At 47.3% G+C, this 27,785-nt stretch overlaps 1 protein-coding gene across 5 annotated transcripts in view; it reads left to right on the forward strand.

Annotated features, from left to right (window-relative positions):
* The window catches only part of LOC119973093 (chemokine-like protein TAFA-1), a 691,496-nt gene that overhangs the window by 438,224 nt on the left and 225,487 nt on the right, over positions 1-27,785 (forward strand). For all 5 annotated transcript variants that reach the window (XM_038810605.1, XM_038810604.1, XM_038810608.1 and 2 more), the window contains exon 3: positions 21,085-21,225. In XM_038810605.1, the coding sequence (XP_038666533.1) occupies positions 21,085-21,225 (141 nt within the window). The remainder of the gene's footprint in view (positions 1-21,084; positions 21,226-27,785) is intronic.

Here is a 27,785-nt window from a genome sequence, read left to right on the forward strand (position 1 = left end):
CAATCTTTGTATTGGTGTTCAAGTGAAGCTAGCTTTATAATATACTTGATGGGAAAAAATGTAAAATGTTGTCCCCTTTCCTGGGAAGCTGCGAAAATCAAAAAGGTGGTTAAAAGTACCTGAGCTGTGGAAACCATTGACTCTATAAACAGTAGTGCTGAATTCTCCATTCCTGAAGCTAAGTGCCGGCACGAATGAAGTTTCCGCGGGAGTTTCACGACAGGAAAACTGTCACGAACCCCTCACCGAGTCTGGTACTAGTGAGGGGCTAGCACTGGCGCTGTGTGAAATGCCCACGGAACATGCTGAAAACGGCCGGAGAATCGGCGGGTCCCAGGCCGCACATGCGCAGGGCTGACGACCTCCACCGGTCGCGCCGGAAAACATGGCACCGGCTCTGCTCGAACCCTAACCCGCCAACCCTAACCCCGCATCCCACCATCTGTCCACCCCCACCACTCTCGCTAGCCCTAGGAGACACCCACCCCCATCCAGCGGCACAGATCCGGGATGAGCGCGGTGGTGCTGGACACTGTCCGCAGCCAGCACGCCGGGTTTCCGACCGCTGGGACCACGCATGGCCCACACCGTCGGGAACCTGGGGCAGAACATCACGATTGGGCCGGCTGATGATGTCGGTTTGGAGGGGACGGAGCATAGTGGACCGGTGTCAAACCGGCACCTGCCCTGAATCCGGCGTTGGAACCCATTCTCCGCCCGATCGCCGATCCCGATTTTGACGTCGGGTTACAGAGAATCCAGCCCATGAGTTTTACTTCTCAAATATTTTAAGGGAACTTCTCCACAAGAAGCATTCTGATAATAGTTTGCCCATTGAATACTATGGAGATAATTGTGGGGTAATGTACATTTGACAAAGGATGTGACTGAGAAAGGTTAAGGATTGACCTTGCTCTTATAATAGACATGCTAGAAAGTAAAAAGACCTCCAAGATAAAATAGGTCCATGCAAGTCACCAATTGTCAAAATGCTTTACAAAAACAAATGCTTGCACAAAAATTGGAAGTCCTAGAAGTGGGATGTTTTGTATTATGATATGATACACAGAATATGGAAAACATTTTTTTTCTTTTAATTTCAATTTGATTTGAAAAATTGCTTGTGTATTATTAGTTTTATTTAAATCAGAGTAGAATATGTTAATTGTTTTATCAAGATTAAGGATACACAGGTTAAGGGCATTGACTGATTAAGAACCTTGAGCATTTATAAAGAAAGACTGCTCGGGACCGGGTGTTGGTTAGGGAGAAGGCAAACATGTGTAATGTTGCATTTTGTAAATAAATCCAGTATTAAATAACAAGATTGGCATCTGATTTCCTACTTTCACCATCGTCTTTGGAGTGAATTAGCACAATGGCACGGTCGAACAGCCGTATTGCTCCTGACTTGGTGATGTGACCAGGCCGTCAGATCTCACCAGAGGACTCACCACAGATGTCTCGATCTGGATCTCACCTTCGCTGGGTGGCACTGCCAGGCTGGCAGACCTGACCAAGGCCAAAATAAATTGGCACAGTCCCATTTAATAGCAGGGTCATTCCCATGTTGCAGACGTCAAGAAAAACACCGCTATATGCTACCAAAACGGGATCCTGTTTTTTGCGTATTAAATCGCGCCCAAAATTTCCAAGTTTTGTACCATCTTTAAATTTTGAAATTGTGCCCTGTACAGGACACTGAGGCTGAACCATTAATCTATATCAAGAATAGAAACAGTCCTATCACTGAACCCGGGGGAATCCTACTGTATACCTGCGTCAATTCCATTACAAGCTGTTCTGAAAATGAGCCAGAAATCATGATGGCACTGATGTTTGTGGGACCTGAAGGAACACAAACACTCCTCTTGGTCCAAAAAGTATATTTCCACCACTGGCTGCTACAGGATTGCCTTCTCCACCTACAACCTCCTTGATATTTAATTTTCAGGTGAACTGTATGAAGGAGCAACTGTATTTCCCTCTCCCCTCACCTTCTTGGTGTGATTATTATGCTGAGTCTCAGCACTCCTTGAGCACTGGCGGCTCATTCATCCAATTCCAAAGAGGTCTAACTTGAAACTGATTTGGTACTCTAGCCAGTGCCATTAGATATCCAATGCATCACTCCTTCCTCCAATTCCCTTGTATGCTCTTCAAATGAACTTCTATCTGGATTAATTTAGTCTCGTCAGTGGGGGGGCTTTACATTTGTGTAGTCACCTTATATTCTAAAGCTCATCTGGATGATATGTTGCACAGTCCTCGTCTCAGCTGGGTCTAAGCATGGATTTCTTAAAGGAAGCAAATATGGAAGAACAAGAAACCTCAGATGGCCTGCAACTACCTCTCAATGTTCATTATAGACAATCTTTAGCAGCATAATAATGAAGGCAGACACAAAATAAATTCTGCAAAATCTAATAAAACCTAACTCCTCAAAACTCTTCGTTGTGAAGTGGCTGCAGGTGCAGATGTTCCCCTTTCCCAGTGACTTCTAGAACCTTTACTGTTGTAGACAAAACCTCTTCCTCAATCTGCTGAACTGGGATGACTAGAAATAGATATCCAGGGTGGGAATCTGTGATCCTGAGGCCAAGTGTTGACGCCGTCGGAAACGCCGTCGCATTTCGGCGGCGTCAACACTTGGCCTCGGGATCAGCAATTCTGGCCCCTACAGCGGGCCAGAACGGCACTGGAGCAGTTCACGCCGCTCCAGCTGCTGATCCTGTCGGGAACTGGCCGCCACGGGATGCAAACATGCGCAATGGCACCGGCGCCAATGCGCACAGGTACTGCCGCTAACGTGCACATGCGCAGTGGCTTCCATCAACGCTCCAGCCCCAACGCAACATGGTGCAGGACTACAGGAGCCGCCGCAGAAGAAAGGAGACGGCAGCCAGAGAGGCCGGCTCGCCAATCGGTGGGCCCCGATCGTGGGCCAGGCCACATCGGAGGCCCACCATGGTGTCGGACCCCCCTCCCCCCCCCCCCCTCCAAAACAGGCTGCCCCCTGACCTTTCCACGCCGACTTCCCGCCGGCTGCAAGCAGGTGTGGACAGCGCCGGCAGGACTTGGCGTTTTTCTGACGGCCGTTTGGCCCATCCCGGGCCGAGAATCAGCTGGCCGGCTGCGTAGAGCGGCCCCCGACCAGCGCCGCGCCAACCACGCTCTGCGGAGATACGCATGCCGCCGTCAGGACGGCGTGGCGCGATTCGAGCTGGTCGCGGGGATTATCCGGTCTGGCACCGGACTGAGAGAATTCCGCCCACAATATTCCAGGAATTTTAGATGTTTCTAATGTTTTTCTTAATAAATAATTATTTACACCTGATGAGTATATTCTAATTTATTCAGCACACTTTCAATAATGTGTAGATTTGTTTTTCATTGGCGTTTGAAATTTTTAATTAATTCAAGGGATGTGGGCTTCGCTGGCTGAGCTAGCATTAAATGCCCAACATTAATTGCCCTTGAGAAGGTGGTGATGAGTTGCCTTCTTGAACTGCTACAGTCCAAATGGTGGAGGTACACCCACAGTGATGTTAGGGAGGGAGTTCCAGAATTGGACCCAGCGACAGTGAAATATTAAGTCAGGATGATGAGTAGCTTGGAGGAGAATCTCCAGGCGGTGGTGTCCCCATGTATCTGTTGCCCTTGTCCCTCGAGATGCAGTGTATTTTCTAGATGGTACACCCTGCTGCTACTGTGCATCGTTCATGGAGGGAGTGAATGTTTATGAAAGTGATGCTAATCAAGCGGGTTGCTTTGTCCTTAATGGTGTCAAGCCTCTTGAGTGTTGTTGGAGCTGTACTCATCCTGGCAAGTGGACCCTCTTTCATCACACTACTGACTTGTGCCTTCTGAATTGTGCACAGGCTTTGGAGAGTCAGGAAGTGAGTTACTTGCTGCAGGATTACTCGCCACTGACCTCTTGTAGCCGCAGTATTTATATATGAACATACAAACAAGGAGCAGGAGTAGACCATTCAGCCCTTCGAACCTGCTCGTGGGCAGGGCAGCATGGTAGCATGGTGGTTAGCATAGTTGCTTCACAGCTCCAGGGTCCCAGGTTCGATTCACAGCTTGGGTCACTCTGTGCGGAGACTGGACGTTCTCCCACTGTCTACGTGGGTTTCCTCCGGGTGCTCCGGTTTCCTCCCACAGTCGAAAGATGTGCAATTTGGATGGATTGGCCATGCTAAATTTCCCTGAGTGTCCAAAAAGGCTAGGTGGGGTTACTGGGTTTCGGGGATTGGGTGGAGGCGTGGACTTAAGTGGGTGCTCTTTCCAACGGCCGGTGCAGACTTGATGGGCCGAATGTTCTCCTTCTGTACTGTAAATTCTCTGATCTATGGATCTAATAAGATCAAGGGTGATCAGATATTAACATCAAATCTGTCTCCCTCCTACCTCCGATAACCTGTCAACCCTTTCTTGCCCAGAATTTATCCACCTCTGCCTTAAAAATAGTCAAAGACTCTGCTTCCACCACCTTTCCAGGAAGAGAGTTCAAAAGACTCACAATCCTCTGTGACAAAAATTTGAGTCATCTCTGTTTCTCTGTTTTAAATGGGTGACCGCTTAATTTTAAAGAGTAGGCTCTAGTTCTAGATTCTTCCACAACAGGAAACATCTTATCCACATCCACCTTGTCAAATCCCTTAAGATGTTATATATTTCAATCAAATTGTCTCTTACTCTTCTAAACTCCAGTGGATAGCCGTCCAACCTTTCCTGATAAGACAGCCCACCTATTCCAGGTATCATTCTGGTAAATCTTCTCTGAACTGTTTCCAATACATTTATATCCTTCCCTGAATACGCCATTCAGTGCTCACACCAGTGCCCTGTACAACTGTAGCATCGCCTCCTTACTTTTGTATTCAATTCTGCTGGCAATAAATGGGAGCATTCTATTCGCTTTCATGCATTAGGACACTCAGATCCCACTGTACTTCACAGCTCTGCAATCTCTCATCATTTAGATAACATGCTTCTTTTTTATTCTCACTGCCAAATGGACAATTTCACATTTTCCCACATTGTAGTTCATTTGCCAGACCATTGCTTGCTCATTTAACCAATCTTTATCTTTTTGTAGCCTCCTTATGTCCCTTTCACAACTTACTTTACATCTATCTTTGTGTCATCAGCAGATTTGGCAACCATCCCATCATCCAAGTGATTTATATAGGGTGGAATTCTCCTAAAGAATGACTAAGGGCGGAAAGCTTACCAGAATTTGGCAAAGTATCAGGCTCAGACTGAAAACTGGCATGTAACTCTCCAGTTGAACAGAACAGTTTTCACTCCAGAGATTGAGCAATTTTAAAGAAAAAAATGAGTGAGTGTAGTTTGCACCATCACCCCAACGGGGCATGTGAGAGCCGGCCACCAGCTCTACTGCGATCGGGGCACCATCTTTAAAGAGCGCCCTGTTCATAATTGAGACTTAGTAGCCCCTGCCCCCACCTCCTGACGATCATCGCCAGCATTCCCCCAACCTCCCACTCCCACCATGGAAGTATTGCCGGCAATCCCCCCTCAGTGCCTGCTCTCCCCCAAATAAAATATAAATGACACCCTCATGGGGCTCCCACTAGAGCCCTCACTTGGCACTGCCCCTGGCACTTCCCCCAGCACAGGTTGGCACTGCCAGGTTGACATTGCCAGAATGGCACAATGTCAACATGTGCCAAGGGACAGTGCCAGGGCACTGCCAGGGTATGTCCCTCTCCATCTACTCTCCACCCCGGGGCTACACATAGCTCAACACAGCTAAAGGGATCCCCTCGACTGATTCATGTTTGGCCAAACCTGATGTGACCATGTAAGAATATTTGGTGAGGGGGGTGTCATGTGGCGGAGGGCCCTTGAATTACATCTAGATGAATTAAAATTTATTCAATGACATTCACACCCTTTGTGAACATCGTGACATCACTGGCGAGGGGTGGGGAAATTTGGGAAATGCAATCTCTCTGGAGAGAATTTCACCGGAACAACAGATTGTGATCTTTCCACTTTGTAATCTATTTGGAGCCAGGGATGGAAATGTGATGTGTGGGACCAAAGGATGCCGGCAAGGCCAAATCGTCAGAGATCAGGGCCCCCCGATCTCAGAAATACGTGGCAGCCCAACCTTCTCGCCAGCAAAGACCACCCTCCCAATCACTAATGTCAGGACCGAGTGAGTGGCAGCTCAGTGTGGGGTCGCCAAAAGCCTCCCTGAGCTCCCCACTTCAGGCCAACTTGGCAGTGCCCTCTGGTTTTCACTGCCAGGTTGGCATTGCCAGATTTGCACTGCAAGGGTGCCAGGGGCCACTGCCAAGGCTCTGACCAGCCTTCTCCCTGACCACCCACGGCTGCAAAGGCCTCCGAGTCCCCCAGCGTGATCATCATATCTATCCAGAGAATTCAATGGTAACTGGGGAAGGTCCTTATTGAGGAACCCTTGCACTTTAGTGGCTGAGTTGTGCCAGCTTCCTCAAAAAAGGAAAAGTACCTCCAGTGTAGGCATGTGTTCAGGGGTCTGATATTCAACGTAAACGACCAAGTACAAAGGGATAAAGGAGGCATACTGCAATATGAAAACCACAGAGCCGAATGAAACTTCAAGTGAAGTGAAATATTTCACCAAGGAACAATCTGCAGAATGGCTCTGTCCTGTGAGAGGATTTTCAGGACAGACAGGTTGCAGCTGTGCTTTGCCCTGTTATTTAGAATTTAGAACAGTACAGCACAGAACAGGCCCTTCAGCCCTCGATGTTGTGCCGAGCAATGATCACCCTCCTCAAACTCACGTATCTACCCTGTACCCGTAACCCAACAACTCCCCCTTAACCTTACTTTTTAGGACACTACGGGCAATTTAGCATGGCCAATCCACCTAACCCCGCACATCTTTGGACTGTGGGAGGAAACCGGAGCACCCGGAGGAAACCCACGCACACACGGGGAGGACGTGCAGACTCCGCACAGACAGTGACCCAGCCGGGAACCGAACCTGGGACCCTGGAGCTGTGAAGCATTGATGCTAACCACTATGCTACCATGCATAACATGGAATGTTAAACATGAAAGAAAATAAGCTTCAATGTTTCACAGACGCAAAGCGACCCCCATCAAGGAACAGAAACCTGACGTGGCCCCCTCCTGCCCAGCCCGAGTCCTCAGCCCCTCCTTCCTTGAAGGATCCCCTCACCCCACAGCTGGCCTCCGAGGCTGTACCATTGTGCTCCCTGCAAGTAAGTGGAGAGGAGTATTCACCACCTTGCTCTCCCTCAGAGTCCATTGCACCTGGTCACCGCCTTTAAGGATCAGTATTTGTTAACACCAGAGTGAGTTCCCGCTGGGGGAGGGGAGTGGGCAGGACAATACAGGGAGGCTGCGGCATTCGACTTTAATCTCACTAATGAGATATAAATGAATGCAAATTAGCTGTGATCAATTCCTTGCCCTTTCTGAGTGTGATTCTGATAATGCCGAGTGCAAATCCTGTTTTGGGGCTCTACAGCAATTCTCCCAACATAGCAGGATATGCGGCAGCGCATCGCAGCTGGAGAATTGCCCCCCTAAATTATAAACAGTTGAAGTCCCCGTGTGGCACACCACCTATTACCTTGCCAACCTGAAAAGGAACCATTTATGTCTACACTCTCCTTCCTGTTAGCTAATCTTGGGCGAAATTCTCCGACCCCACGCAGGGTCAGAGAATCGGCCGGCGGCGGCGTTATTCCCGCTCCCGCCGGGTTTTTAATTCTCCGAGCGGCCAAACACCGGCGTTGTTCAAATCCCGCTGGCAGCCTCTGAAAACAGCTGGCGCCGGTGGGATATCATTGATTTTTAACAGACAGACATTCTCTGTGCCGGATGGGCCGAATTCCTGCCGACGTGGCCACGGGTCACGTCGGCGAAAAACAGAGTAGCTTTAAAATGGCGTCAACCATTGGGGTAGCGGCGTTGGAGAGGGGTGGATGGGATGGGGGTGGATGAATGGGGGGGTGGTTGCGGCGTTGGGGGGGGGTTGTGGCATGGGGGGGTTGCAGCGTTGGGGGGGGGTTGCGGCGTTGGGGGGGGTTGCGGCGTTGAGGGGGGGTTGCGGCGTTGAGGGGGGGTTGCGATGTTGGGGGGGGGTTGCGGTGTTGAGGAGGGGTTGCAGCGTTGGGTGGGGGTTGCGGCGTTGAGGGGGGGTTGCGGCATTGAGGGGGGGTTGCGGCGTTGAGGGGGGTTGCGGCGTTGAGGGGGGGTTGCGGCGTTGAGAGAGGGGGGGATACCGGCGTTGAGAGAGGGGGGGTTTGCGGCATTGAGAGAGAGGGGACGGGTACCGGTGTTGAGAGAGAGGGGGGGGCGACATTGGAGGGGGGTAGGGGTGGTGGGGAGGGGGGTAGGGGTGGTGAGGGGAGTAGGGGTGGTGAGGGGGGTAGGGGCGTTGGAGGGGGTAGGGGTGGTGAGGGGGGTAGGGGCGTTGGAGGGGGTGGGGGTAGGGGCGTTGGAGGGGGGTAGGGGTGGTGAGGGGGTTAGGGGTGTTGGGGGGGGTAGGGGCGTTGGAGGGGGGTAGGGGTGGTGAGAGGGGTAGGGGTGGTGAGGGGGGTAGGGGCGTTGGAGGGGGTATGGGCGTTGGAGGGGGGTAGGGATGGTGAGAGGGGTTGGGGTAGGGGGCAGCGGCGTGCAGAGGGGGGGCGACAGTGCATTGGCCCCGGGCATCCGTCACCCCCCCCTTCTGCACACCGCTGCCCCTACCCCAACCCCCCCACCACCCCTACCCCCTCCAACGCCCCTACCCCCTCACCACCCCTACCCCCCTCACCACCCCTACCCCCCTCACCACCCCTACCCCCCTCCAACACCCCTACCCCCTCACCACCCATACCCCCTCCAACCCCCCTACCCCCCCTCCCCACCACCCCTACCCCCCTCACCACCCCTAGCCCCCTCCAACACCACCACCCCACCACACCTACCCCCTCCCCACCACCACCACCCCCCTCCCCACCACCCCTACCCCCCTCCCCACCACCCCTACCCCCTCCCCACCACCCCTACCCCCCTCCAACGCCGCCCTCCCCCTCTCTCTCAACGCCGGTACCCGTCCCCTCTCTCTCAACGCCGGATCCCCCCCCCTCTATCTCAATGCCAGAACCCACCCCCCCCTCTCTCAATGCCGGTACCCACCACCCCCCCCTCACTCTCAACGCCGGTACCCACACCCCCCCTCTCTCTCAACGCCGGTACCCACCCCCCCCTCTCTCTCAACGCCGGTATCCACCCCCCCCCCCAATGCCGGTACCCACCCCCCTATCCTCTCCTCTCAACGCCAGTACCCGTCCCCTCTCTCTCTCTCTCAACGCGCCACTTCCGCAGCGGGTGAAACTGACGCGTATCGCGTCAGTCCACTGCTGGCCCTTTCGGGAACGGAGATTAACGGCTTAAAAGAAGGCCCCGACGCCGGAGTCATCCGCATGCTTTTGCCCGCCAGAAATGGGCGTCACGCAGGTCTTCGGAGAATTTTGCCCCTGATATCCATGCAAATATATTACCCCTCTACCGTGAGATTTTATTTTCTGAGGTAATTTATGACTAGTCCAGTTTGGTTTCTGGTCAGTGTAACCCCCAGGATGTTAATGGTGGGGGATTCAGTGATGGTAATGCCATTGATTGTGAAGGGGCAGTGGTTAGATTCTCACTTGGAGATGGTCATTGCCTGGCACTTCTGTGGCACAATAATAATAATCTTTATTGTCACAAGTAGGCTAACATTAATACTGCAATGAAGTTACTGCTGAAAGCCCCGAGTCGCCACATTCCGGCACCTGTTCAGATACACAGAGGGAGAATTTAGAATGTCCAATTCACCTAACAGCACGTCCTTTGGGACTTGTGGGAGGTAACCGGAGCACCCGGAGGAAACCCAGGCAGACACGGAAGAGCGTGCAGATTCCACACAGACAATGACCCAAGCCGTGCTGGCCTAATGTTACTTTCCACCTTTTATCCCAAGTCTGGATATTGTCCAGGCCTTGTGTTTGGATATGGACTACTCCAGTACCTGAGGAGATGCGAATGGTGCAATCATCAGTGAAAAACCTCCACTTCTAACCGTATGATGAAAAGAATGGTATTGATGAAGCAGCTGAAGATGGTTGCCCTAGGACACTCCCTTGAGGAACTCCTGCAATGAAGTCCTGGAGCTGAGATGGCTGACCTGCAGTAACAATAACCATCTTCCTTTGAGCTAGGTATGATTCCAACCAAATGTTTTCAACAGATTCCCATTTACTCTAGTTTTTCTAGGACTCCTTGATGCCATACTCAGTGAAATGCAACCTTATTATCTCCCGTCACGCCTGGATTTCAGCTCTTTTGTTCATATTTGAACCAAGACTGTAATGAGTTCAGGAGCTGAAAGGGCCTTGCAGAACCTAAACTGAGCATCAGTGAGCATGTTATTGTGAAGAAACTACTACTTGGCTGCAACGTTGATGACACCTTCCATCATTTTACTGATGATCAAGAATAGACTGATGACATTGTAATTGGCTGGGTTGGATTTGTCTTGCTTTTTGTGTACAGGGCATACCTGGGCAATTTTCCACATTTCCGGCCTTGTGGCTGTACTGGAACAGCTTTGTTAGGGGTGTGGCACATTTCAGAGCACAAGTTTTCAGTACTATTGTCAGAATATTGTCAGGGCCCATAGCTTTTCCTGTATCATGTGTCTTTAGCCATTTCTTGATATCACGTGGGGTGAATCGAATTGGCTGAAGATTGGAATCGGTGTTGTTGGGGGTCGCTGGAGGAGACCGAGATGGATCATCCATTCAGCACTGCTGGCTGAAAGTTGTTATGAATGCTTCAGCCCTTCCTTTTGCACTGATCTGCTGGGCTCCCCCACCTTTGAGGATTGCAATACTTGTGGAGTCTCCTCCTCCAGTGAGTTGTTGGATTGTCCAACACCACCATTCATGGCTGAATTTGGCAGAGCTTAGATCTGATCCGTTGGTTGTGGGATCGCTGAGCTCAGTCTATCACTTGCTGTTTATTCTGCTTGGCACGCATGTCGTCCTTGTTGTAGTCTCACCAGGTTGACACCTCATTTTTCAGGGTGCCTGGTGCTACCACGAGCATACCCTCCTCCACTCTTTGTGGTGATCTTTGTGTTGCTAATTTTAGGATGGTTGGCTTAGTGTTCACAAAGACCATAATAGCTTTAAATTTATTAACACTACTTATTTGGATTCAACACTAACTCCTATATAATACACGGTTGATAATAAACATATTTCACTCATCTACTACTAATATTGACATTATTACATTAACTATGATCTGCTCTCACTCACACTATCTTTCCTTCAGTCTGTTCTCTAACTTTCTCCTCAACCTCTCACCCACAAGGCTTAGCATCAATGTCTTATATTCTTGTATATCTAGCTCCCTCTAGTGTTTCATTTAGACATTTCATTAACCCTTACAGTTCTTACTTAACTGTTAAGTCACATTTGTGATGACAGATGAATAGTTATTACAGTCATTTCAAATTTAATCTGTCCGGTGGTCTCCTGGTTCTAGTTGATCTTCTCCGTAGCTTCGTCAAAGTATATGTTTTCTTCTAAATAGTCTTGACGCATTGGTGACAATGATGGATTAGGAAAGTCAATGTCTTTGAAGATGGCATCCTGAGCAATAATGTTGTGAGTTTGAGATGGAACATGATTTTTTTATTTTCAGTAATGCTCTTGGGGGCCTCACGGTAGCATGGTGGTTAGCATAAATGCTTCACAGCTCCAGGGTCCCAGGTTCGATTCCCGGCTGGGTCACTGTCTGTGCGGAGTCTGCACGTCCTCCCCATGTGTACGTGGGTTTCGTCCGGGTGCTCCGGTTTCCTCCCACAGTCCAAAGATGTGCGGGTTAGGTGGATCGGCCATGCTAAATTGCCCGTAGTGTCCTAAAAAGTAAGGTTAAGGGGGGAGTTGTTGGGTTACGGGTATAGGGTGGATATGTGGGTTTGAGTAGGGTGATCATGGCTCGGCACAACATCGAGGGCCGAAGGGCCTGTTCTGTGCTGTACTGTTCTATGTTCTATGTTCTTCTATTTCTTCTGAACATTGAACCTTGTTCTGTCTGAACCAAGTACAATTTGGGTGCAACTTGTCTTAAAACTTTAGCTATGTGTTGCTATCCACCATCAGGATTTTGTATACGTATGTAGCCACCTTCTTTTAATTTTGATAAAGGTTTGGTGTGCTTGTCGTAGTACTCTTTTTGTTTTTGTTTCCGTAACCTTAGGTGGTTATGTATTTCTTGATGATCCATATTTTGAACAGTGATCTCTGGTAAAGTGATGCAATTTTTTCTTCCCATCAACATCTGAGCAGGCGATAAAGCTGATGACAATGGGATAGCTCTGTATGTCAACAGTCCAAAGATAGGTCTTTGCTGCCTTCTGGTCCTGCTGTTGTCAGTGGAGTTTCCAATGGGGAAACCCGCAATGTGGATATGTTATCAGCAGGGCTGGAAGATTCTGCTGGTGTGAATGGCTGGAAAATTCCGGCCTATGTCTCTCTGATCCTCATTTTGTATTTACATTTTTAATAAAATTACTCATCTACTTTCTTATCCTCCTTTCCTGAAGGCATTGACCCCTCACTGGGATCTGAGTAAAGCAATTGCCAATCACTTCTTACAAGTGGTTATTGTTCCTTTGTAAGCCATGATGGTGAGCTCCTCAATCGTGCAAGACATCATGGGCGCGTTTCTCTGAGCGTCAAACCCAAAATCCGGGTGGGATTCTCTAAGCCTCCTTGCCGAAATCGCACTCAGCGCGGGGACGGAGAATGGGTGTCAAACCCGAAAACGGGTTCTAACCACGTTTTCCTGTCGGGAACGGCCAGAGGCGACTGTGGAGTCAGTCCACGGCCGACCTGGTGGGGGGCGGGGGGGAGGGGGGGCGGCCTCACTGATGGCTGGGCTATCAATCGGGGGGGCTACCGATCGCGAGCACGTGCGATCTCGGGGGGGGGGGGGGGCTATCTTTTTGGTGCCAGTATGGGTCCGCCATGCCGCGCAGTGCGGCCGCCGCAGGCTGCCACCGTGCGCATGAGCGAACCCCTGACCGGAGGTGCAGGGCCAGTATCGGCAGTGGGAGCAGCTGCGAGGACTACTCCGAGGTGCTGCTAGCCCCTTTCAGGTAGGAGAGTTACTCTGGACGTTCTTCAGAGTGATTCGCCCGCGTTTTGACTCTGGTGTGAGGACATAGCCCCATTATTGGAGAATCCCGGCCCATATTTCAGACTGCTGTTGGCCTCATAACAATGCACGCAGAGGTGCACCTTTACCAAATATCCTTGCCCTTCTCACAAGAAATTTGTTCTATGGGAGTTATATTTCTTGTTCACCAGACGTTTTAAGCTGGCTCCATATTGATGGCAAGAGATCATGCCCCAGGAGTGTTCCACATCTCAAAGGTCCCAAACAAAATTTGGGGCCATTATGTCCAGATAATTTTTGAATGTTTCTTAGTAGCCTCGTTTCTGCAAACATCTTTAGTGACCGAGGTGGTAATATCCTTCGTGATGGGAAGATAAGTGAAAAATCTTTGGCATTAAAATGGCTTCAAGATGACATACCTGCTGATGAACATTTGAAAATCCTTAGGTAATCTTATATCTGAACAGTAATGTGTGCATATTTCCAGGGCAGTGTTAGTGATGACTGGACATCTAGCTCCACCAATGAAACTTTCAGAGTTAAACTTGACACTAAAGGCTGCAAGCTTTGGGTTGTCAAGTAGTGGAAAGTTGCAGTTTAAAGTGACTGAACTCCAGCAACATCTCTACGCACAATAAGCATTCCAGGTTTTGGAGTATGTTCACGAAAGGAAAGTGTGTGTCTTCGGTACGAGGCAACCAGAAGGTCTCCAGTTGCAGACTATTCAGTATTTTGGTTTGGAGATTTTTTAATTTCCTTTCATGTGATGTGGGCATTGTTGTCAAGGTCAGCAATTGTTGCCATCCCCAATTACTCTTGAGAATGCAGTGTCGAGTTGTGTTCTTGAACTTCTGTAGTCAATCACGTGTAGGGACAACCACAGTGCTGTTAGGGAGGGAGTTTAAGTGAAGGAATGGCAAGATAGTAATATAGTTCCATGTTGGGATGGAGTTTGGCTTGGAGGGGAACCTGGAGGTGATCGTTTTCCCATGCATCTTGCACCCTTGTCTTTCTAGGTAGTGAGTTCATGGGTTTGAAAGGAGCTTTCAAATAAGGCATGGTGTTGCAGTGTATCTTATATTTCCCACTGTGCATCATTGGTGGAGGGGCTGCTATTTTAAGATGTTGGATGGAATGCTAATCAAGCAGGGTGCTTTGGCCTGGATAATGCTGAGGCTCTTGAGTGTTGTTGGGGTGTTAATTCCTGGTTAATTTGCTGTCAGTCTAGATTCAATAAAATCTGAGATGGATTTGCAGGTATCATATCATTTAATAATAACTAACTTGCAAGGCTGACTCAATCCATAGAGCCACAGGACACACATACTGTCTTCTGCAGCTCCCAGGATAAAGAGAAACTCAGAACAAAGGAACACTGGAGATATACTTCAAATCACATCAAGATTCGCATACAAACTCCCCATTGGTCATTTTACACACCTCCTGACCTGGTCATATATCCTAATTGGCTCACTTATCCTGGGCACATTTTTAACCCAGCATCCTTTTCACTATTCTCCATGAGGCTACCATCCCCCGAGCCATACTTTGCTTTCCTCTTTGTTCTCTGTCTGTGAACACATTGCCCTCAGGGTCCTACTGTCCATCATATTCGTTTGCTCACTTCCTCAGGGGTTGCACTCATCTAGGTACGTGGAGAGTATTCCATCACTGTGCTGGCTTGCCACTTGTAGATTGTGAACAGACTTTAGGGAGACAGGAAGTGAGCTATTCATCATAGATTTCCCAGGCACTGCCCTGTGTTTTCAGCCAAAATATTTATTTGGGTGGTCCAGTTCACTTCCTGGTCAATGGTAACCCATAGAATGTAGATTGTGAGGGATTCAACAATGGCAATGCCATTGAATATCAAGGGGAGATGGTTGGGTTTCCTCTTGTTGGAAATAGTCATTACCTGGCATGAATGTTACTTGCCACTTATTAGCCCAAACCTAAATTTTGTTTAGATCTTGTTGCATATGAACATTGGGCAGCACAGTAGCACAAGTGGATAGCACTGTGACTTCACAGCGCCAGGATCCCAGGTTCGATTCCCTGCTGGGTCACTGTCTGTGCGGAGTCTGCACGTTCTCCCCGTGTCTGCGTGGGTTTCCTCCAGGTGCTCCGGTTTCCTCCCACTGTCCAAAGACGTGCAGGTTAGCTGGATTGGCCATGAAAAATTGCCCTTCGAAACCAAAAAGGTTAGGAGGAATTATTGGGTTACGGGGATAGGGTGGGAGTCAGGGCTTGAGTGGGTCGGTGCAGACTCGATGGGCCGAATGGATGTACGAGGCACGTTTTTTACACAGAGGGTAGTGGGTACCTGGAACTCGCTGCCGCAGAAGATGGTGGAATCAGGGACGATAGTGACATTTAAGTGGCATCTTGACAAATACATGAATGGGATGGGAATAGAGGGATACGGACCCAGGAAGTGTAGAAGATTGTTGTTTAGTTGGGCAGCATGGTCGGCACAGGCTTGGAGGGCCGAAGGGCCTGTTCCTGTGCTGTACTTTTCTTTGTTCTTTGTTCTTCTGCACTGTATGTTCTATGACTGCTTCAGTATTTGAGGAGTAGCAAATGATGATGAACATTGCGCAATCATCAATGAGTATCCCACTTCTTATCTTATGATGAAGCAGCTGAAGAAGTTTAGGCCTAGGGCCTCTGAGGAGCACAGTGATGTTACTTGTTCTGCCAGATAGCTGACTAAGCTTTTTTCTCTTCACTCTGTATTGTCCTCACCACCTAGCTAATTTAAAATATTTTCACCTCTCTGTCTCCCACACAGGCCTTCACATAATTTAACACTTAAATTGCGTTTTCTTTTTGTTTTCACTTGTACTGAGTCAGCTCCATTTAAAGTGACAAGTTATTGATGTTTGGGAACTTTTCCAGCCTTTTAATATTGTATGAAACCCTTATACATTTTTGTGGACTAAACAGTTGATATTAAGGTTAAAATACAACATCATAATTCATAAAGCAACCAAATGGAATCATGTATTAACTTCATACTTTTGCTGTCACAGCCTAAAATTTCAATTTTATCTGGACAGTTCGATCCACAGAATGTGAATGTGACCTTTGTGAAACCTGTTTGGCAGAATTTTGAAAAAGAGGCATTGAAACTGAACTTGGCTGTGCATTTGACAGACCAAATTGAGTAAGATTATCTAAACCTTTCAATCTTTCAAGCAGAAACGTGGAATCTTTTTAGTTATCAGTATTGAAGTTCTCCAATAAAAACCTTATTATGTTCCCCTTTTATATTAGATCAAAAATGTCATTAACTTTGCTTCCAATTTCCATCATTCTCTTGCCTTCACATGGTCCATCTCTGACTTTTCCCTTCTGTTCCTTGAATTCTCTGTTTCTGTTACTGAGGATAGAGTCGTAGATGTTTACAGAATGGAACAGGCCCTTCGGCCCAGCTTGTCCATGCTGCCCAGTTTCTATCACTATGCTAGTCCCACGTGCCCGCATTTGCCCCATATCCCTCTATACCCACCATGCCCATGTAACTGTCTAACTTTAAAAAAAGAAACAATTGTACCCGCCTTTACCAGGGCCTCTGACCGCTTGTTCCAGATGCCGTGAAAAGATTTCCCCTCTGGTCTCTTTTGTATCTCTTCCCTTAAATCAATGCCCTCTAGTTCTAGACTCCTCTACCTTTGGGATAAGATGTTGACTATCTACCTTATCTATGCTCCTCATTATTTTATAGACCTCTATAAGATCACCCCTAAGCCTCCAAGCTCCAGGGAAAAATGTCCCAGCCAATCCAGCCTCGCCTTATAACTCAGACCATCAAGTCCTGGTAACATCCTTGTAAATCTCTTCCACACTCTTTCTAGTTTAACAATATCCTTAGTCTGTCAATTGATACCTACTATAGGCCCATTGACTCCCCCAGCTACTTTGCTTCCTACCCTATATCTTGTATTCCATTCTCCCCGATTTGCCATTGTATCTGTTCTGGTGAGACCACTGCTACTGTTTAAATAAAGGGTTTGTTTAGATAAAGGATCTGGATCGGCGCAGGCTGGGAGGACCGAAGGGCCTGTTCCTGTGCTGTAATTTTCGTTGTTCTTCTTTGTTCTTTGTTCTAAATATCTCCCTTTGTCTTCAACTGAGGATTCCCCTCCATCAGTGGTTAACAGGCCCCTTGACTGGGTCCATCCAATTTCTCACACATCTGTGCTCACCCTTCCCTTCCCACCCAGCGCTACAATAGAGCTTCCCTTTAGCCTCACCTTCCACCCCACCAGTGTTTGCATTCAATGGATTATCATTCACCATTTCTGCCATTTACAGCTTGAGGCCACCAGCCACATCTTACCCCCTTTCAGCATTCCAAAGGGATTTTCCCCTCTGCAACACCCTGGTTCACTCATCAATCACCCCAATATTGCTTCTCTTTCATGTGGCACCTTACTATGCAAGCTTTGGAGATGGACTACCTGCCCTTCCATCCTGCCTGTCCAGGCCCCCAGACACTTTGTCCAGGTGGAGTAGTGATTTACTTCTCCTTCCTTAAGTTTAGCATTCTGTGCTTGCTGCTCACAATATGGTCTCCTCTATATTGGGAGATGAAATAGAGATTGGGTGATTGCTCTGCAGAACACCTCTCAAGTCTGACAGCATGATCCTGTGCTTCTGGTTGTCTGCCTTTTTAATTCTCTGATCCAACTGACATCTGACCACTCTGCCCTTAGCCTCCTTCACCATTAAGAAACAACACGTCACCTTTCAATTAGACTTCTACAGCCTTCCATTTTCAATATTGAGTTGAATGGTTTCAATTTTTTCAGAAGGCATCTACTGGGAATGGTTCTGCTTTCCCATTTATACCTCCTCTAGAACAATTTTATTTTTCATTACTTGTCCCATTACCATTTCATTTTGCTTTACACCATAATCCCTTTTGTCAATTATGTCCCCCTATCGCCCATTCAATCACAGGTCTTCCCCTTTGTTCTTACCTCTCATGCTACTCTTTCTCTGCATCATGCACATTTAAAACCTGTCACGCCTGCAACATTTTACAGTTCTGATGAAAGGTCATCGACCTGAAATATTAACTCACTTTCTCCCTCCAGAGATGCTCCAGACCTGCTAATTATTTCCAACACTCTCTGGTTTTTTTTTATCCCTTCTTGCATTAAATGTCCAAGCATGACAGTAAAATAAGATTCTTCTTTAGAAGTTGGTGGCTTCAAAATTGTTCAGCGCAGCTGACATATTTTATAGCTGCTCAATTCTGTGTGAATGAAAAAATACAAATTGACTATCATCATTTGAATGGCTGAAGAAATTACAATTGCTGTTTAGTGCATTAACCACAACCTATCAGACCGTTGGCCATAGTGCTGAACTGGTGCTGAAATTATGTCAATATTGAAACCATTTATTTAGCTCATCAAACAATCAGTTGTAAAGCCAGTTGTAAAGTTTCCATTGCTGTAGTGCCTCTAGGTTGTAACGTCCTACTGAAGTGGCAAGGAAATCGATCAAAACCAAGAGCATGAAAAAGAAAGATTGACTTGCTAGCTTAAGCAAATCGTGATCTTTTATATGGTCCTTGAATTTCGAAGTAATGATGTGCTGCAAGAAGACTTCAATTTCACATCATGTAATTCCAGAACTATATCTCTGTTAATTCAAAATTCTGCAGATTCATGTCACATATGCCGTCTCCCTGGAATTGTTAATGATGTTTATAATGAAGGGGAACATATTGCACAAGTTAAGTAAGAATTAGTATAATATTTAAATGACCAAAAGTCTGTAATAATGTTCCCATATAATCCCACTGTCTCTGAAATCTCCGACAGTGATATGCATCAAACTCTTAATCGCTAATCCCTGCTTCGAACTAAGATTAATATTTCTCTCTGTTCACTATTGAAGCAGAGGTGTCAACCCGTTAGCAACAGGCAGAGAAATATAATTTGAATGCATTCAATGATTGCACCTTGATATCAATAACAATGTGAAGGGTATGTTTCTCAAACAGAAATGAACTATTTTGCTGTTTTTTATGGGGCATGAACCTCAATGTGAAAAGAATAACTAATTGATAACGATCTAAAATCGCTTAACATGTAATGCCATTTAAATAAAATAGGATGCTGGAAATTCAGCTAAAACATAAAAATTGTCAACACTAAAGAGAAATGAACAAACTGTATGTTTGCAATAAATCACAACGCTATTCTTTATGTTCAGACTCAGTGGCTGATTAATTTGTTGACATATTAAGCATTGTTGTTGGCTTTGGAACACACTCAAGGCTCTCCTTCATTGTGAAGTTAAGTATGCAAGCTGCCTAGCAGTCAAGGCCAGTTCTGTAAAATATGCATGCAAATAGGAACTGTCTAGTTATATTGCACAGAACAAAATGACAGATCTTGATGTATCACATGACTTCTGCAATTTTTCTTAACTATTTGCTTTCTACTTTAAGATGCTTCAGATTTTGACATGCCTTATTCTCAAATCAGAGGCTATTAGCAATGGTTTTAGAATTAGTATGTATGCTACAAACATGTTCAACGCATTGCAATTTTTTTTTTTTAAATAATTTTTATTGAGAAATTTTGATTTTATACAACAATAACGCACCTTAGTAAAATACCGAAAATAACAATAATATAACAATCATATACATTTGCCCCATCCCCATGAACAACCCAGCATTTTAACAACAACGCAAATTAACACACTATAAAGTTACAGAATAAACACTACAATAATGCACCCCCCCCCCCCCCCCCCCCCCCGGGATGCTGCTGCTATTGACCCAGTTACCTATCTCTGAGCCAGGAAGCCCAGAAAAGGCTGCCATCGTTTATAGAACCCTTGTATTGATCCTCTCAGGGCAAATTTGACCTTTTCCAATTTTATAAATCCCGCCATGTCACTGATCCAGGTCTCCATGCTTGGGGGCCTTGCATCCTTCCATTGTAACAGAATCCTTCGACGGGCTACTAGGGACGCAAAGGCCAGGACACCGGCCTCTTTCGCCTCCTGCACTCCCGGCTCCACCCCAACCCCAAAAATCGCGAGTCCCCACCCTGGTTTGACCCTGGATCCAACCACCCTCGACACCGTCCCCGCCACCCCCTTCCAGAATTCTTCCAGTGCTGGGCATGCCCAGAACATATGGGCGTGGTTCGCAGGACTCCCCGAACATCTGGTGCACCTGTCCTCACCCCCGAAGAACCTACTCATCCTAGTCCCGGACATATGGGCCCGGTGCAGCACCTTAAATTGGATGAGACTAAGCCTCGCACATGAGGAGGAGGAGTTGACTCTCTCCAAGGCCTCCGCCCAAGTCCCATCCTCTATCTGCTCCCCGAGTTCCTCCTCCCATTTAGCCTTCAGCTCCTCCACTGACGACTCCTCCACCTCCTGCATTACCTTATAGATGTCAGACACCTTCCCCTCTCCTACCCACACCCCCGAAAGCACTCTGTCCATCGTCCCCTGCGAGGGCAGCAAAGGGAATCCTTCTACCTGCCGCCTAGCAAACGCCTTTACCTGCAGGTATCTGAACATGTTCCCCTGGGGAAGGCCAAATTTATCTTCCAGTTCCCCCAGGCCCGCAAACCTCCTGCCAATAAACAGGTCCCTCAATTTGCTGATGCCCGCCCTTTGCCATCCCCTGAATCCCCCATCCGTGTTCCCCCGCATTGCAATTTTTTAATAATCAAGTTGCAATTTGACCTGTTTCTCTATTAGAACTTCCCTTTTGTCTTTATTGTACTCAATTAAGGCATAAGTCATTTTCTGAACAATAGTGAACAAAATTGTTTTCTTCTTAATTATTGACGGACACTGTAATTTATTTTTCTTCCCCTTTAGATGGAGGTACATGTGAAGTAATAGCAGCTCACAGATGTTGTAACAAGAATCGAATTGAAGAACGATCACAGACTGTAAAGTGTTCCTGTCTGCCAGGGAAAGTAGCTGGGACAACCAGAGCCAGACCATCTTGTGTTGATGGCAAGTAAATTAAATCAATAATAATGCAATTTAAAAATCGCAGACACAAATGTGTTAAATATAATGCTAGTCAGATTTCAGGCAGTGTAATCTGTACAGTGGCAATTTTTGATGAACTTGCAAACTTATACTTAAATGAATTAGCAACGTAAATGAGTCTTCAGTCTTTGTAATTAATCACATAAATATTGAACTCTGAAGGAGTAAACAACAAAATCTAATAAGAATAGCCATTTTTTTTAGAGCTAAAGAACAGTAACTTTATTCTAAATTGTCTATTATCCTGTCTCCTTACAAGATGGAGGTAACTTGAAGCTCCCTGTGGCTATAGTACCCTGTGCTTGAGATTCATTTCAATTTACAGGGAAATGAGTGCTTTTTCCAGAGATGTAAAAATGGTCCAATATTGTTACCTTGAGTTCTGACATATCCAAAGAACAAGATGTTAATTTAGTAGATGTTCTGCTCACATTTTGGGCCATATCTTGCTGGAGCCACGTATTTTGCAGCATAATCCACAATATAATGCAGCAGATATAATTTGTATTGTAACATCTTGGAAGTACAAGCCAGTAACAGTATGGTGAGATCAGCCAGGATGATTCTCAATACTGGGACCAATTGTCGACATAACTAATGATATTTAGGAATTACAAAAGAAGAACAATGGACAAGGAGGGGAAATTATGCTAAATCAAATAAAGAAAGATAATTGAGTAGAGAGACAGAAAGACAGAATGGAAAAATGAAAAAAATATATATATTTCTCCGAAATGAATTTATTCCATGCAGAAATGCAGTTAAAATTGTTCCACTCCGAGTTGTTTGTTCATGGGACAGTTAAGAGTCAACCACATTGCTGTGGGTCTGGAGTCATGTATAGGACAGATCAGGTAAGGACAGCAGATTTCCTTCCCTAAAAGAGATTAGCAAGCCAGATGGGTCTTTAGGACAATCAACAATGTTTTCATGGTCATCACTAGACTTTTAGTTCCAAATTTTCATTGAATTCAAATGTCACCATCTGCCATGGCGGGATTTGAACCTGTACTCTGGGTCTCTAGATTACTAGTCCAGTGACAATACCACTATGCCACTGCCTTCCCCGATGTATCTGATTAGACTGAATGGTCTTGATAACAAATGTGAGACATACCCAAAGCATTATCTGTAGTATTTTAATGAAGCCATCTAATTGTAATATTACTTCTGGGACTAGCATCAAATGCATGAGTCCCAGATGTGGTGCAGGTCAGCAAGACTAATTGCAACTGGACTATCTAAAGGGTCAATTGATTGAGAACTTAGAGGAGATAGGAGTTTGCACAAAGAGAGGGTGAAGTCTCTCAATAGATTTACGATGCCAAAGACTGTGCCTTAATTTAACAATGCTTCATTTGATGCACTGCTGAGTACAGTCAGCAGTAAATACATACTTTTCCTCAGCAAGGCATGGTGGAGCATTCTGTCACACAGCAGGATGCAGTGCAGGAAGAGCTTTATGGCCTAACCAGATGTGAGTGTAGTTGGACATTTTCTTACATCCTATTTGTTGTGTTGTGAGGCAAGCATTGAGGCAGTGCTTAATCAGAGCAATTTAGAACAGTACAGCACAGAACAGGCCCTCCGGCCCTCGATGTTGTGCCGAGCAATGATCATCCTACTCAAACCCACGTATCCACCCTATACCCATAACCCAACAACCCCCCCCCCCCCCCCTAACCTTACTTTTTAGGACACTACAGGCAATTTAGCATGGCCAATCCACCTAACCCGCACATCTTTGGACTGTTGGAGGAAACCGGAGCACCCGGAGGAAACCCACGCACACACGGGGACAGACAGTGACCCAGCCGGGAATCGAACCTGGGACCCTGGAGCTGTGAAGCATTTATGCTAACCACCATGCTACCATGCTGCCCCAAAATGATTTATCTAACTAAGAAGAACTGTCTGCACAGAATGGTACAACTACTACACAGGCCTTATTCCCATGACTCCCGGGCTAACTTTGACCAAAGCGCAACAGTGAGATTTGCACCTAAACACTTGATAGGCTAACATTCACGCACTACGTCCCCACGGGCACAGGTCCTGTCATGTGTTCTGCGAAGGATCGCTCCTTAAAGGGACTATACATTCCTCCCCCCCTTAAGTTTCCTTACAGATCCCTGAAATACAAAAACAGAAAAACTCTTATTTATATTTATATACAGACAAAGGCAGTTACAGCAAGGGAGCCCAAAACAAAGTTCATAAGGTAAGCCCACCAGGTGACTTCCCAACTCTTGCCAAACATCTCAACTTGGCAACTGGCTCTTCCAGATTGAAAGCATCCAGGTCTTCAGCAAATGTAAGCAAATGAGTAGAGTATAACATAGGGGCTGTATAGACTACCTGTTCAACCCCTCCTGTGACTCCTGATGATTCCCTTTGAGAAGATCTCAGTTCGAACACCACCGTCTCAGCAAATGGGATCGGGTCTAGCCGCCCCTTTGTGGGGATGACAGTTTCTCTCCTTCCTCAAATGATCAACGTGTTTTTTCACTTCATATCCCTGTAAGTCTATGACATAAGATGTTGGCCCAGTCCTCGCAACAACTCTCATAAGTAACCATTCTAGTCCTCCACCAAAGATCTGCACATACACTAAATCTTCCATTTGAAATCTGTCCTTCTTTGCTGTATCATAGTGGCCTTTCTATGAGGCTTGCTTAGCTTCCATCCTTCCTGATAAATTTAGAAAAATCAGACCAATAAGGACCTGAGACGCCTACCATCTACAACTCAGCCGGGGTGACCCCAGAGGTGGCATGTGGGGGTGAATTGTACGAGAGCGAGAAGTCTGTGAAATGCAGGAGTCGTTTTCATTGATTCTTTGAAAGTTTGGACAGCTCTTTTGGCCAGGCCGTTTGATGAGGGGTAGGAGGGGGTCTGTCCTTATGTACTTATACCCACAAAGAGACCCGCAAGGTCAATGTGGTGGCTCATCCATGGGCCCCCTGGCTGCTCCCATGTCTGAAAACCTGCCGCAAGCGGAAGGTTGTGTTGAGACTGATGCTGCTCGCATTGATTGATGATAATTTTGATGTCCTTGCCAATCTCACTATTGTGGTAACCACCCCTGTATCAACCTCTATTTTAAGTGGATGGCTGTTGACAACAAGGACAATCTCAGTTGGGGGTGTTTGCCATAATCTCAGCATGTTAAGTTTGTATATTTCTGATTTTTCTTCAGGGTGCTCCTCAAACTTGTTCACTGGAGTTAGCATCACTTTTTTTGGGAACGTGGAGTAGACAGTCTGACTCTGCATCTGGCTTGTGGCTGACCTTACATTTTACATTTGAAACAAGTGAAATCCTTACACTTCTGTCTTGGGAATGCTTTCCCCACACCGGTAATAGGCCTCTAACCCTTGTGACTGCCAGTTACTTTTCCTCTTTTCTAGCTCCACTGCTCCCTCGTTTGGGATCCTCGAGTGGCCGCCGCTTCCCTCCATAACTGGTTAGACTGTAATTCGAAAGAGCTTTGTTTAGCGCTTTCAGTCACTTGAGCCAGCTCAACCACTTTGTTCAAGGATATCTTGGTTTCTGCCTGAAACTTCTTCTGGATTTTTAAGTTGTTGATCCCACAGGCCAATCGGTCACTCAGCATGTCGCTGAGAGAAGTACTAAATTCACAGTGTTCTGACATTTGTTGAAATCTGGCTACAAAAGCAGATACTGTTTCTCCGCTGCATAATAATAAAGGGTCAAGGATTGTAATGGTCCGTCACTCATTGCACCAGTTAATCAAAGGACTTGGAGTCCGGCGCCTCTGGGGATGGTAAGCTTCGCACGAGATTGTACGTTTGCATGTTCTCCCCATGTCTTTGTGGATTTCCTCCGGCTGGTTCGGTGGATTGGCCATGCTAAATTTCCCCTTAGTATCCAGAGAGATGAAGGTTTGGTGTGGGGTTATGGGGAATGGGATGGGATTGTGGGCATGGGTAGGATGCTCTTTCAGAGGGTCGGCGCAGACTCAATGGGCCAAATGGTCTCCTTCTGCACTGTAGGGATTCTATGGGCTTCAGACTATAAGTAATATAACTTCCTGTTTCTTTTCTGCTGAGATTCCATTGGCAGCGAAAACATACCGTGGGTTTTCGGCACTTTGTCCCAACTTTCGACCTCTGGATCAAACCAATCAAGTTTCCCGACTGCTGACAAACTTTTATCTTTCCAGTACTCTGACAGACTCTTCTCCCCCTTCCAATGTTTGATGAGTTTTCTTCAACTGGCTTGATTTATTCTCGTCGCCAATATTGCATTGCGAGGCAAGTGACGAGGCTAAACCACAACGGTGATTTATTTAACTGAGAAAAGCTATATACACAGAACAGCACAACTACAAATCAGGTTATGTTCCCACAACTCCCAGGCTAACTCTGACAAAACCCCAACAGCCAGATCATTGGCTAAACATATGATAGACTAGCATTCACCTGCTCCATCCCCATGGGCTCAGGGTCTGTCACATGGCCTGTGAAGTATTATCCTTAAAAGGGCCACACTACCACACTAATAAATACAGCAGGTGTACTCTTCTGGCTTCTGAAGCCTATTTCATCACCTGTTTACCTTGTATGTGTATCAGCCTTCGCTTTCTGTGCACTTCCTCACATTCGCCGTCTGCCCACTGCTACTCACCCTCATCCTTATGCAGTTTTCTGTTTCTCACCAAAAATACTATCCTTTGGGTGAAAGCGATATTACTGTCAGTTGTAGGCCTATCTGTCCCTGTTGCAGGATAAGGAGTCGAGTGCACATGGGCAAGGGGCAGACCTGGATCTGGGGCGGGATTCTCTGACCCTCCGCTGGGTCGGAGAGTCGCCGGGGGTCGGCGTGAATCCCGCCCCCGCCGTTCTCCTAATTCTCCGGCCCCCCAAAAATCCGCGCCGCCTGCCTCAGAGAATGGCGGGGTCCGGCGTGTCTCAATGGGCCCCGGGGCTGACCGAATTCTCTGGCCCACGATGGGCCAAATCCCGCCCGTCTGTTGCTGGTCCCGCCGGCGTAAACTGGAGTAGGTCCCTTACCGGCGGGACCTGGTGGCGCGGGCGGGCTCCGGGGTTCTTGGGGGGGACGCGGGGGGATCTGGCCCCGGGAGGTGCCCCCACGGTGGCCAGGCCCACGATTGGGGCCCACCGATCCGCGGACAGGCCTGTGCCGTGGTGGCATTCTATTCTTCCGCACCGGAGTCTGTGGTCCTCCGCCATTCCCGGTGCGGAAGCAAAGCCGTCTGCGCATGTGCGAGGATGACACCAGCACACGCTGGCGCTCCCGCGCATGACCAACTCAAGCCAGCCGGCGGAGGCCCTTCGGCGCCGGTTGGCATGGCGCCAAGCCCCTTTCCCGCCGGCTGGCGGGGCGCACACCACTCCGGGGCGGGCTTAGCCCCTGAAGGTGCGGAGGATTCTGCACCTTTAGAGCGGCCAGACGCCGGAGTGGTTCACGCCACTCCGTCCCGCCGGGACCCCCCACCTTTGGTCTTCCAAATATTTTGCAGTTTACAACTACAGATGAGGAAGTGTTAGAAATCAGTAGTGCTTTGACAACCCCGACAATCAGATATGCAGAGATTCTGACCTTGCAGTGACCTGCAGGTGCTGGAATTAAATATCAGCAATCCACATGCCATACAGCCCTCAGGCATGTAAACTTCATTTCACTGGTGAGTCAAATCTTCATAACCTTGTAACATTTTTTATCTTGCAAGACAATTCATATCTTTTCTCTTCGCCCGACCTTCACACATATATTTGCGGTCAGTGGACTTCCCAGAATTTCAGAGGAGCTGATTCCCTTTGAGGGTGCACCATCAGAAGATTCCTGCTTACCACATATCAGGACAGATCCTCATATTTCGATGGGTCCAGTAAAAGTGTTTATTGGCAACTAACATGGGCAACTTACATATAGACACAGAGTCTCTAATATAGTTGTTAACAATATAGCTCCTGGGCTCTCTCTGACCAGGACTCCGCTCCCTGAGACTCACTCTGATCTCTCACTGCTCTATCGCCGCTCCCACAGGATAGGCCCTGAGCCAGTCATGTGGGTCACAAGGGTACGCCTTGTATTTTCATTTTTCCGTTAGGCAGGTAGTTGGAACTGACTCATTACGAACAAATGAGAAAGAGCAGACAGTAGTGTTGGGGATGCCCGTGGAGAGTCTACATCGAAGGTCCAGCCTACTCGAGGTTTTGCTCAGCTGGATACAGCTGCTGTACCTCAGGAGTAATTGAAGAAATGAATAAGCACTGAGGGGCAGCAGAAAATCCATGACATATTGATAAACCTTCCAAACACACTGGAGTGAATTCTCCACCTCCCCAGCATGTGTTTCTCCATTCCCACTGCTGACCAAAATGTTTCCCATTGTAGCCACCCCATGCTGCAGGGAAACCCACGGGCAGGTGCACTGCCAGCGGAATGGAAAACCCCGCCAGCGGAGAATTCACCCCACTGTCTACGATTGTGGAGAAAATTGAACAGTCCAGCTTGTATAATAGATGAATGTC

The sequence above is a fragment of the Scyliorhinus canicula genome, chromosome 11, assembly GCF_902713615.1.
Source record: "Scyliorhinus canicula chromosome 11, sScyCan1.1, whole genome shotgun sequence".
Taxonomy (NCBI): domain Eukaryota; kingdom Metazoa; phylum Chordata; class Chondrichthyes; order Carcharhiniformes; family Scyliorhinidae; genus Scyliorhinus; species Scyliorhinus canicula.